We start from the raw sequence: 13,207 nt of genomic DNA, 5'->3' as shown, positions 1-13,207 counted from the left end.
AAAAACAAATGTTTTTTTTATTTCTCTGCATAACTTAATATGAACAATCCATGTTAATGTTTTAACTTGACTTTTCTAAAGTGTAAAGATGTTAAGTGAAATATATATTCTGAAAACAAAACTCTTATCTTTTCAACAGATTATGTTTTTTACCTTTTGTGAGTTATAGGCTATTTCTTGTGACAGATTTGTATATTTCATTACTTCCTTGGAGTAGTCCTCAAATGAGTGTTCTTCCTTCATAAACTGTTCAACATCTTGTTCAGCCTACAAACAAATTACAACATCATTTATATATCTATTAAGATTAGGTCAACAATACAGTCTAAGATCCAACAAAACTGTTGTTCCCTTCAATCCAAGTAAATACTAAAAAAACTATGTAGCTAAATACACCAAGAGCTTCTCGTACTCTTTAATTAAAAAAAAGAAGAAAAAATAATATATAAGATAGCAAAAAAATAAACTGGTCATTCTTTGAATATCCTAGACTAGAAAGAGATGGCTTTTTCGTAATGAATAGCTAATCAACACAATAATTGACTGATTGATTAGTTGTGAACAAAACGTCAGGGCAAAAGCCCTTTCATAATGTGTCAACAGAATTGAAATCTTTAACACTTTTGCCAAAGAACTAAAATTTTAAACAAGATTTAACTAACAAATCAACCAAATAATAAAAACCAACAACCTGAGAATAAAAATTATAAGGCATAATTAAAAACCAAAGTCTACCTGTATCTTGCCTGTGTATGGCTGTGGGTAACAAGGAGAATATTTCATATATTACACAAAAACACACTTTAAATATCATGATAATTTCAAGAGCATGTAGCCATGTAATTGTGATTGCAATAACTTTAAGACTTCAGCTTTTGAGGTCACAGCTTTCAATTTTGTGAAAATAAAAAGACTTCTAAAATCTTATTAATTTGTTATCAAATTCACCATTTTTTTTTTTTAAATATTGAAAAATTGTATGCATGTTGGTTGAAGTTACCCCTAGAAACAAGAAGATTTTATTTTTCAAAATAATTCATACAAATTTTGGGGATAAATTTACAATATTAACATTAATAAAATATATTCTTACACCAGCTTTAAACATTATTTTTTTATAAATCTTTCAATGTGAAACTATCTGAAGGTGATGATGCATTTATACATATGTTCTACATCTGTGAACTTTGCTACTTTGAACAGGTATTACACATTAAATATAAAAGGCTTCATACCTGCTTTGAAATGAGGAAGTTGTATTTATCATAAATTTTGCAGTGTTCAATTGGGCCAACACTTTCTTTCTTAATGACGTCTCTGACTTTCTGTTTGTGGGACTCTAGGATTTCTGGTAGAACAACTGGTTGTAAATTGGTCTTTGTTTTGGAACTCTGTTAAAATATACAATATACACAGGGCTCACACTACTTCAGAATTATAGGGAGAAGTGACTTCTCTTTTTGAAACTGATAGGGAGAAGTGGTGAGATTTGAAAGAGAAGTGCTCATTCGCGCTGTGCGATACATTATGTTTGGATTTTACAATAGTATAAAGGGCCATATGTAAATAATGTTCTTTTTATACTGTTCAATTCATATCTGAGTAAAAAAATTACAATTAAAGTAACATTTGAAATTAAAAGTTGTTTAAGCTTGTGAGAAACTACCAACTAAATATCTAGCACTAAAAAAATAAAAAATATTTAAAAAAATGTAAAGAAATTATAATATATCAATTACAATTTAATTAAAAATTATCTTGGGTATGACATTCAGTGTTTCTCATAAAAAAATATAAAAGTTATTAAGCTGGGCCATAATATATTGATATTAGTATAATAGTCTCAGAGTTAAGCAACTTTAATCAATAGTTTGAAACAATCCATAAAAAAATATATGGAATTATAACACCAATCAATTAGATGTAACCAAAAGTCTCTTAATGCGTGTGAAATGCGTAATTTTTCCCTTTGGGATCAATATTCTTCTGTCAGCTGTTCCATCCGTGCGTCCGTAGTAATTATTGTAAAAGTACGGATTTCGGTCATAGCTGGTCCGGTTCAGATCCGAAGATTAGAAATCGGTCAATGGCGGACGAATGCAAGAAAATTTACAAAAATAAACGATGTTTGACAAGTTATTTGGAAAGGAACATGACGTTTTTAATGCAATAAATGGATTAAAATTTACTGGAGGCAACTTTTATCACGTTTAAATGAAGTAACAAACTTATTTTGCCGCCGAAATTGAGGTTGATGTACGTTTTCGAGTAACAAGCACCGGTACTTACGGAAATGCACGAAGTGATAAAAAGTTGTATTTTTATCAAATAACCTGCTACACACTGCGAAGACAAATCTTCAACCTCTTTTCAAAAGATAATGAATCGTTTATGTCTGAATTTCTTTAATTATCAATAAAAATTTGATGTTTCATCAACTTGGTAAAAATTGAAAATGTCCGATGACGGAAGCGACTGAAAGCGACTGTCGTCAAGAACAGGGCGACTTGTTTTCGCTTTTGGGGGTCAGGGAAAGCGAAGTGACGGTCGGGAAAGCGACTTCTTCGCCCAAGTCGCCTGGTAGCGTGAGCCCTGATACATAGTAGTATATAATTAATTATTAATAGACATTTATTCACAATTTGATTATTTATAATGAATTTCACATTTACTTTTTCTAAAAATATTACAAATGGGCATTCTTACAAAATATGATATGCTGATGTTAAAAATTAACTTGTTTGAAATTCTTAAAAGCTAAATAAAAGTAAGAAGTTGTTAAATTGTAATTTTTCAGTACTCATTCACTTAAATGAGAGATAAATCTGAACTAGCTACATACCCAGTCCAAGTACAATTTTGTTTCAACCCTTGGTACTTGTTGAGATGCTTTGATCATTACATCATAAACATTTAGTATGACAACTTCAAAGTCTTTAAATGTTGGCTCAAAAACAATGTTTGTGTCCTCCAGAATCAGGTTAAGTTGGAACCCGGAATGTTCATATGCCCTTGTGGAGTACTAAAACAAAATAGATCAGAGTATTAACAGAAATAGTTAACAAAAATCCATATAATATTTTAGTTAACAATACAATAGTGTTTCAGTTCTGTTGTTTCTTTATTATTCAAACAATAGCAATCTTCTTCAAGACAAGACAATCTAAAATTCAACAAAATTCAGTTTTCTTCTTAGGTCAATCATTGTGCTTTTTTCTCAAATGTTGCAACTGATATTATTTTGCAAGATATCTTTTTATGACGACATAAAAAGTATGAATCATGTATGACAATCTAACATATATAAGTCCGTTTTGTCAAAATTGAAGAAACTTCTCAATGCCTCCCTTTATAGGTACCAAAAACCTTGAATACAAATTATTTGGCTTATTTAATTTTCGTAAGATTTTGACAATAAATTTACTTTAACCCTTTGACAGGTTGACATACACAAATTTTCATCATTGAGAAGTTTTTAATTTTTCCTTAATAATAGAATGTAATTAAAAAGCTGATTTTATCAGAGTTATCTCCCTGTATTGTTATGTACCACATAAAGTACAACATTACTTTTGTTCTGATATTTCTAACATTTCAGCGGAAGTATAATAGTAATTGTAACCAGGAGATTTTTTCTTTCATCAAGTTTTTATAAAGTTTTAAACCTGCACATCAATTTAAATTTAAGAAGAAAATTTTGCATTGATGAAATCTTAAAATGCGCGTCCTATTACTCACAATAGGTTGGTCAATAAGATCCGTAAAATCATCAAGTGAGTTCAGCGTCAACTGCTGAAGATTTTCTGTCATCAATGTGGCAGCACTGTTAAAGAAGGATTCCAGTTTTTCTGGATCAGCATTACTTGGAACCTGTTTACGCTTGTTACCCTCATAAAACATTCTCTGTACTTCTGGGCACCATCTGAAAAGGTATGATGTGAAGTTTGAAACAAATGACAATTTCAATAAATAAATCTTTAAGGATATTATAAAGACAAATTGTTTTATGGTTTTAGTAAAAAAAAAAAAAAACTTGGCAGCATCATATGCAAAGTGTGCTAAAACCAGCCAACGTTCAATCTGGGTGATGATGATGGTTTGGCTGTCAAAAAAATGAATAATATAGAAAAAAGTAGCTGATGTATGATTGCCATGGACACAATTATTGAACAAAAGACCAATGGAAAATAATGTAAACAACTACAGTTTCACCTTCATCAATGAGCAAAATCTCTACCATATATATGGCCCTGGATACAAAAATGTAAAACAATATAATATTTGATAGAAAAAAATTGAAGCATGATTTAGGATTATATACTTTAAAGAAAAACAAGCGGTTCTGCAAGCTGAACTCACATAACTGATATGCTGACCCTACAAAAAGACTATCTTTTGTCTAGGGAAACCCCAAAAATAATTTAGATAAAAAACAAACATTAGGTGAACAATTGGAATATATATGGTTAACATTCTGGTAAAGTTTCAAAACATTCTATCAAGGACAAGGGTTTAAAGAGGTAACACAGATACAATGAAAAGATTCATTGTCAAAGTAAAGACTAAAGGGTAGTGACTTTATAATATCCCCAAGCATGGTTTATAAGTAATTTCCTATTTTCATAATGCAAATAAAGGCTATCTTTAAAAACAATTATTCTTCGAACTAAAAAAATAATATATTATTAAATAATAATTCTTTAAAAACTTTTATAAGCAAAATTATAGGGAATTTCCCTAGATTGTACATTTCAAGACATTAAATTATGTAAAAAAATTATAATTTAATAACATCAACAAAGTTTTTAAACTTCTTTAAAATTCTTCAGCTAATCTTATTAAATCTTCAGACTTATTGATTAAATGCCAATTTTCAATTGATCAGGATTTTAAAACAGTATGTTGCCAGCTGATTTGCACACATGCCAACTTATTTGTTTGGTTAATTACACAACATATTTCATAACAAAATGCACATGTCCTAATTCTTTACACACAATTCAATTCAAAGCACAAAGAATAATATTTTCATTTCCTTATAGATGGCATATTTACATTTAAGTTAAACTGAAAAATACAACAAATCCTAACAGAATCAACTGAAAAAATTGAAGAAACTTATTATTTTATCAATGATCTTATATGGTGAATTCAATGACTGCAGACTATTAAAAACCAGTTATCTAAGTGCAACTGAATGTATAAAATTGTAATTTTAAGAGTTAATTATTATAGTCTAGAACCACATGAGACAATAATTCCATGAAACACTAAGAATTAAGTTATGTAATTATGTCTTTATTGTTGTTCTTGAATTACTCACACTTGCTTTGAAGGGAAACATTTAGGGGTCTTAATTGTCATTCTAATGTGACGTTCTTCTTAAGCTTTGGGTACAAAGCCATGTTCTAATTCAAATAGAACATGGGCTGCACGTGATTGACGTCAAGTGAACTTTGAACAACGCCAGAGATCAAAATTGACATTTTTGTTGGTGTTGCTCGCTAGGAAATTAAATAAAAACATTCTAAAAGTAAGTTTAAATGTTTCTGTTCTTTTTTTATTGATAAACTGCTGATTTTCTATAACGTTTTTGGTTCATGAAATCAAAATGGCGACATTCTGAGCGTCTACTATAGGTCCGCTTCGAAGTGAAAAAGTTCAAATATTCCTATTAGAATCGAAATAATTCTATCCTGCCATGCTCTATGCTCATTTTAACATGGGTAGGCATTATATTTGTAAACATTTAATACCTCGCTAACGCTCTGTATTAAGATATTAACAAATATAATGCCTACCCATGTTAAAATGAGCATAGAGCATGGCAGGATAGAATTATTTCTTAAACAATGTCCTAAGCTTGCAAACAGAACACTTTAAGAAACCTACAACAGCCAAAAAAAGGTCAACTATTTTCAGTTGAAGAAGCTGTACTTAGAGAAAAGCCTGATGTTAAAACTAGTGTGCACAAATAATTATTGATGATATTACCCCTTCCCATTTAGCCTACACTTTGCCCAATTCTAAAATTTTTGGAAGTTACAGATGACCCCTACATATATATACATGAGAAATCAACAACTTTCATAAACATAACAAGTGATCTCTTTTTTGATCTGGAAAACATGGTACTTAAATGATATTACTGTTACAAAATTTACTTTTTTAGAAGTTTTTCCTTTGCAGCATCGACATGTGCCATACACATCTTCTGGAAAGTTGTCAAGTCCATTGATTCTACTTTATCATTAAACTCCTCTGTATTGATGAACCTCAGTTTGCTGTGGATAGAAAATTAAGTCCAGGTTGATCTTTTAGTTCAAATATCATATTTTCATGCACTCATACTATAACATTTCTACAAACTAATGATTAAAAGAGGACTAGGATATATGTCATTGAAACATGTAAATTAACAACAACAAAAATCAGAAAATTATCTTACTTTGACTATCTGATTTTATGAGATTAAAAAATGGTATTGATGAAATGTTTTTCAATGTTGGAAGTAACCAAGGGGTCAAGTAGCAATTGGCACCATAGATTTTGTCAAGGGGTCACAATATTTTTATAAGAAACCCAGCTGTATACTAGAATAAGATTCATTATCTTATTCATTATAGACACAGAAAGACTGGGTGGGCTTTTAGATACAATTTTGCATGAGGCTGACTTGAGACTAAATGTAAATCTGTCAAATTCTATATATCCATTTTTCAATTTCAATATTACACTGTAAAAGAAACCAAATCTACAAATTAAGAAGACTTTTTCAAATGTACATAAAATTTTAACACCTACCAAAACATTATACAATCAAATGATTTTTTCAAGCATTCACCTAAATAACATCTGTATAATGAAACTTTTGTTAGACAAATGAAATTGTTTCACAGGGAAAATATATGTGCACTTTTGGTCTATACCTGAAAATATATGTGCACTTTTGGTCTATACCTGAAAATATATGTGCACTTTTGGTCTATACCTCTATATGTATACTCACCCAAAGGAAACATGCCAGAAGTCAAGAACCTGTAACATGCATGGAGTAGTAATGTGAAGTTTCTGTGACATCAGATCTAGACCTGATATAAATGATTTGTGCCATGGTTTAGGTACAACATCCATCTCCTCTCTGTGAGGTGGGAGTCTTTCTTTTTTGTCATCATCTTTTTCTCTTGGGTCTTTCAATACAAAATCAACTAAAAAGTAAAAGGTAGACCATTGACAAAAGAACAGGCAACAGGTATCAGCTTATCGACACCAACAAAACTTGTGATGTTGATGGCTGGGACTATTCTATTTGTTATATTTTTACATCAGTCAACTCTTTTTCCCCCATGTCAGCTTTCTGTATAAATTGAAGAATTTAAGTTAGTTTTGCATTATCACCAAATAATGACTTTTATCATTTTGGTTCCTACATACATCAATGTCACAGTGTTAACTTCCAGGAAAATTTATTTGAAGAATATCCAAAGTTCAAATTAGATAACATTTTGAATATTTCTCAGATTACAAAATATTTTTTTCAACTTGATTTCTTCAAAGTTACTTACCAATTGCTTTTTTAACACTTAACAGATAGTCCTCTCTCATTTCATCTGACAAATTCTCTATGGTTTCAAAGTGGTCTTTCTACAAAAATAAACAACAACAATTTGATCAACATTTTAGCTCAAACATTTAATTAATTGCTATTTTTTTCAGTTCTAATATTATTTGTTTTTTTGAGAAACTATTTTTGATAATTGCTCTAATCTTTTTTATTGAAAATTATATGTAATTGTTTATTTCTCAATTCTGACTTTATAATTGTTGCTCTCATCTTTTTGATTGTTTATTTTCTCAACTTTAACTTCATAATTATGTATAATGAAGCATACCTTTAGATCATATGACACAAGATCAAGGACATTCTCAAGCCATGAATCTTCCATTGGAGCTACATGTTCTGTGTCAATTCCATTGTGAATATAGTAATAATATCTCTAAAATAAAAGAGCAAAACATTGATTACAAGTTCTGTGTCACAATCAATTTGTTGAATGCAGTAATAAATGATCAACTATTTTGTTGAATAAAAAGAAAACACAACTAATTACAAGTTCTTTGAATTTACAAAATGCAGTATCAATATTGCTAAAATAAAACAGTTTTTCTCTGTCTTCTTGGCCCAAATAAACACACTCTTTACCAAGGTTTTGAAATTAGTTTTTTTCCAACAGTATTATATTAAATGAAAAGGTCATCAGATATCATAAATCAACATAAAAGTTCAATTTATTAATCTGAATTAGCTGGCTGTCTTGACAGCCTATATTCAGTTGCAAAACTTTTAAACTGATTTTAACTTGATACCTACCAGAATATCTTTTTCTGCTGATGTTGGTGACCCTGTCCTTGACAGTGGAGGTAACTCACCACCGTTAATAGACACTGTACTGCTGTGAGGAACTCCACCTTCCTCTTGCCTAAAAAAGTACCAAGATTTAGCATAGGAAGTATATGAACAAATTTTAAAGGAGAAAAGAAATATATGTTCACATGCACAAAGCGTATATCTTCACATGAAAATAGGTCTGATAACATTGAATTTTGCTAAAAAAAAATCTTGCAGGAGAAAAGTCATAAATAGGAAATTTTAATACAAACTCATAGGAACATGTCCATGAAACCTTAGATAAAATCATATTCTTAAAGAAACTACATTTAATCCTAGTTTGTGATGTTGCAGCCTAGTTAACTTAATAAATCTATATAAAGTATCATTTTGCAATTTTTAATGATATTATTTCTAAAGATCTTCGCAGATTATAACCTAATTTAAAGCACATGTTTGCAGTATCAAATGAGTTTTAAATTAAATTAAATAACTTACATGATAATATCAACCAAAGCCTTTCTGAAATTTTCTCTATCTTTTTTGGGTTGTTGAAATTGTGTAACATCCCCATTTGTAGCACCATTTTGTTTTTCAATAGGTTTCAATTTGGTTGGCTTCCGTCTCTTAGCGTCTCCTTTACAAAAAAGAAACATGATTATCAAAGTTATAATTAAAATTTAAATAAATCAATTATGTTTAACAAGTACATGTTGGTCTGATGGTCCCTTTCATTGTACCAGTATCATTGAAAATCTGTTTTTCCCATTGACTTTTTAAGGCCACAATTAAAAAAATTTTGGTTTGCCCAAACCCTACCCAAAGGTTGAGACAGTGGGTAGGTAGGTAGGCATTTTCTTTTTTTTGTTTTGTTTCGAAAAGAGAAATTGAAGTATCAGGTGTTTATTAGTCTTCATGCCTATCTGATTAAAAAAAAACTTCTTCAAATCAGGACAATAAAAGAATTTGAGTAGGCAGCTTTTTTCTGGGTAGGTAGCATTTGGGCAAACAAATCTATTCATTTTTATGGCCTAATCAACTATTTTCTACATAAGAAAATGCCTGATCAAGTCAGGAATGTCACAGCTGTTATCAATTTGTTTAATGTTTTTTGTCTTTTGGTTTTGCTGTTCCATTGCATTGCCACTTTCAGTTTTGAATTTTCATCATCTGTATTTTTGTGATTTTACCTTTTTTTTTATATTTAATAAGTTTGATTATGGCTTTTGGAATTCAACCCACTTAGAAATTATGCATAATTGTTTTATATTTAAAGTATGAAATGTACTGACATGAAGAATTTTCTGATTTACAATGTCATGAATGCACGTTATGAGGATTTTTTTTAAATTGAAGACTCGTTTGCAATGCTTAAATGATTGAATGTATTTGTTTTAACGCCACTTATAGAGCTATATCATGGTCATCATGGTGATCACAATTCATTTGTGGAGGAAGCGTAGAGAACCATTAATCTTCAGCAGGAAAACCTGACAATCCTAGTCAATAAGACTGAGTCAAATTGTACATGCCACAGTCTTTTATGTACTTACTTGCTGTGAGCTCTCCAACTAAATCAATTCCATTTGATTCTTCTTCAACAATTTTACCAGATAGTTCAAAAGTTGGTGGATTTTGTTGCCATGCTGGTTTTGATCTTTTGGATGGTAATACTGGGAGGAATCTAATGGGATCGTCTGTCCCTTTACCCTTACTCCCTCGGCCACTACGACCAGGAGTCAACTATAAATAGAGAAATAAAGCAACAATGAAAACCCAAATGTTCATTAAAAACTTAAATCCAAAAGGGAAAATGAAGGACTAACATCTTTAGTAAGCTTGATAAAAAGTTTCACATACATTTTGTAAGTGAGATAAATCTTCTGAAAAGTAGATAAATGATATCATGGATAAACAGATAATATAATGATGTATCAAATTTATTTTAGACATAAAGTTTAAGTAAATTTAATTTGTATTGAAGTACGCGTGCATTAATTGAAGATAAATATTTACAACTTGAACTATATCCAAATTAAGCCCATCTTAGTTAAAAACTAGGTGCAGATTATATACTCTTTGATGTGACATTTTTAGAATGAACTCATGTCTTACAAGGTATTCTTCTCTCACTAGGTAAAAAGAACCTCAGAAAATGTTCTGACACTGCAATTTCTGAAGTCATATATGTCATTACAACTTTATAATGTTGTTTGTTTGAAATCAAAGAATTCTTATTTTTATGTATTATTTTTAGTTTATTATGAAAAACTGATTGTAATTGTCTTTAGAGGGACCATTATACCTAATTACATGTAAGACTCTGCATAACAAAAACACGGTCAAAGGTTTAAACTATATCTACTGGAGGGTTGTATTAAACCTTACCGCTATTTGGCAATTTTGCGTCAGTCATAATTTTACGGTCACTTTTGTAATTTCCGGTAATGGCCAACAAATAGCGATAAGGTGTTTGAGGGCAACGTTGTCGTAACCTTCAAGTTCATGACGAATAACAATTAGTAAAAGATTTTGCGAAATGATGTTAATAATAATTTTTTGTGCATGACGATAAAATGTACATTAACTTTCTGACGATTAAAAAACTAATTTTGACAAATCATGCAAAAATATTCCTAATTCTGTTGCATAACGAGTAGGAAATTTTGACAATAAAAATTGTAAATTTATAATTTTCTGATAACAGTAGCCAAAAATGACTGTTTGATGCCTAATGGTAAATGGTATATTCCTACCCTCATACTGGGCAGGTTTGTTGACATGTTGCTTGGTCCCTAGCTGTAACTGTCAGTGTTACTGTTACAAGTTGCATGAATCCTATCTAAAAGTGATCTGATATATTTTTCTAAGTAAATTTTAAATCAGTGTTATCTTAATATCCAATCAGGAGTCTTACACAAAACTGCGTTTAACTTCTGAAGTTGGAACGTTGTCAAAATAAACCCTGCAGTGACCAGCAACTTATATAAATCCAATCTGACTCCCCTTTATAAAGCTTGCTTTCAATGTAAATTACTAATAAAATTACCTCCTGAATGTCTGCCATTCCAAATTTCTATTTCATGGGTATATCTCAACAGTTATTGCACTGGATCAAGAGAAAATAAAAAATGTTTTGATTTTATCCAATTGAGCAGTGCGTGACAAGATGGCGGTTATGCTTTCACGTTGCTAGGTAATATGGATTTAAATTGTTTTTATTGTGAAATAATTCATAGTGTGAAAATAATTTTTCATGTTTATTTTTAAAAAGAAACAAAGTTTTATCCTTTTTTTTAATTGTTCGACGATTTGATAGTTTAATCGCCGAAGCGAGATTTTTATATATGGGGTACCAGATGGGGAAACATTTTTTAGCGGGAATTTCAAATCTTCAGTTTTTTAATGCTTTCTATATATACAACAAAGTAAACACAGTACTAGAGATAAGAAATTCAAGTTAATTAAGACCGATATAAGACAAATCTGAGAGATGATAGAAAAAGTTGTAATTTCTCAAAGATTTTGTGTATACAGTCACTGATGTCTTCAAAGCAGCCTCAGTACACTCGGAGACACCGAGATATATGATCATTTATATATTTCTCTTCTCAAAGTTAAAAAAGAACTTGACTTATGACATGAGACATAATATACAATTAAGTTAGTATAATAGTCACAGTTATTATAACCACAGTTACAACCTCAGTGTCGGTAAGGATTTGTATAGTAAGATTTGTATATACAAATCCTTGGTGTCGGTTAAAAGCTCATTAGAACATATATATATATGTTGTCTCTGTTTGTATACCTTGCCGACTCTAAATACAGCTTATAAATGTATTTATATTATAATATACTATGAGTATTCTGTATCTTTATATATTTTGCCAATATAGGCACACCTTCAGTACGCCGAAGTAATAAATCCAATCACCAATAGAATTATAATACAGTCTGACTCTGTACACAATAAAAGTATGTCAATATATTCCTTCACCAATATCACATAACAAGACTTATTCACGGAATTTAGAATATATTTGCTTTTAATTAATAATAACTTACAGTCCACACACAACTACTACTTATCTAAATTTGACTTTCTTAAGTTTTTCTGTCCAGTGTTTAGGAGCTTGTACCTTAGCATATGCAGGTTATATACAAGTGTTCTACAAGTAGGTTGAACAGTTCAACATGCAAGCTAATAAAGCTACATAAATCACTAGTTTGAGTGCAAGCACAGAATTTCACAAGATAGTATGGGTTAATTATCACATGGATTAAGTTTATATCCAAACTAATATTATGTTAACGTTAAATAGTTCTGCCAATCTAAGACATCGCTCACGTATCACTTTTAAAAGCTTTTCTCTGTTCGGTTCAAGATGACAAGAGATAAGAAAATTTTCAATCGTTTCGTCTTCTTTATCACAAATTTTGCAGGTGGCTGATACCTCATATTTGTTGAATTTAGCTCTATTTGATTGCAGTATGTAATTTCCTGTTGCAACTTTTGTTCTAATAGACATTCTGTTGATGTCCCTGCAGTTTGAAGTGCTTGTTGTAAGGATTGGATGGATTGTTTTGATCTTATAGGCACATGCGATGTGTTGCAAGCTTGAATAACCCTCAGAATTTTCATTTATCTTTTCTCTCCAGTAAGTATAAATTTTCCTTGTAATCAAATTTTTCCATTGGAATTTTTCAAGAGGGTATGTTAGGATATTCTGACAGTCTGGCAGATCATATTTTACTCTCTTTCATCGTGTAACAGTATTAACACATTTGACTTTTCTACTCTTTACACTAGTATTC

At 30.3% G+C, this 13,207-nt stretch overlaps 1 protein-coding gene across 3 annotated transcripts in view; it reads right to left on the bottom strand.

Moving 5' to 3' along the window:
* Positions 1-11,572, bottom strand: part of LOC143059633 (dynein axonemal heavy chain 7-like) — a 63,782-nt gene extending 52,210 nt beyond the window's left edge. The window contains exons 1-13 of one of the 3 annotated variants that reach the window (XM_076233147.1): positions 11,439-11,572; positions 9,943-10,132; positions 8,888-9,026; positions 8,372-8,480; positions 7,893-7,997; positions 7,566-7,644; positions 7,010-7,208; positions 6,165-6,284; positions 3,739-3,922; positions 2,843-3,022; positions 1,236-1,391; positions 736-756; positions 154-267 (exon numbers count right to left, since the gene is read on the bottom strand). In XM_076233147.1, coding sequence (XP_076089262.1) covers positions 154-267; positions 736-756; positions 1,236-1,391; positions 2,843-3,022; positions 3,739-3,922; positions 6,165-6,284; positions 7,010-7,208; positions 7,566-7,644; positions 7,893-7,997; positions 8,372-8,480; positions 8,888-9,026; positions 9,943-10,132; positions 11,439-11,456 — 1,614 coding nt within the window. In that variant the 5' untranslated portion in view covers positions 11,457-11,572. Of the gene's footprint in view, positions 1-153; positions 268-735; positions 757-1,235; positions 1,392-2,842; positions 3,023-3,738; positions 3,923-6,164; positions 6,285-7,009; positions 7,209-7,565; positions 7,645-7,892; positions 7,998-8,371; positions 8,481-8,887; positions 9,027-9,942; positions 10,133-11,145; positions 11,167-11,438 lie in introns of those variants that run through there. The other 2 variants (XM_076233148.1, XM_076233149.1) reach the window with 2 other exon arrangements.
* Positions 11,573-13,207: the final 1,635 nt, after the last annotated feature.

This window comes from Mytilus galloprovincialis, chromosome 14 (genome assembly GCF_965363235.1).
Source record: "Mytilus galloprovincialis chromosome 14, xbMytGall1.hap1.1, whole genome shotgun sequence".
Classification (NCBI taxonomy): domain Eukaryota; kingdom Metazoa; phylum Mollusca; class Bivalvia; order Mytilida; family Mytilidae; genus Mytilus; species Mytilus galloprovincialis.
Note: the sequence above shows the minus strand (reverse complement) of the source record. Positions and strands in the feature narration are given on the sequence as shown.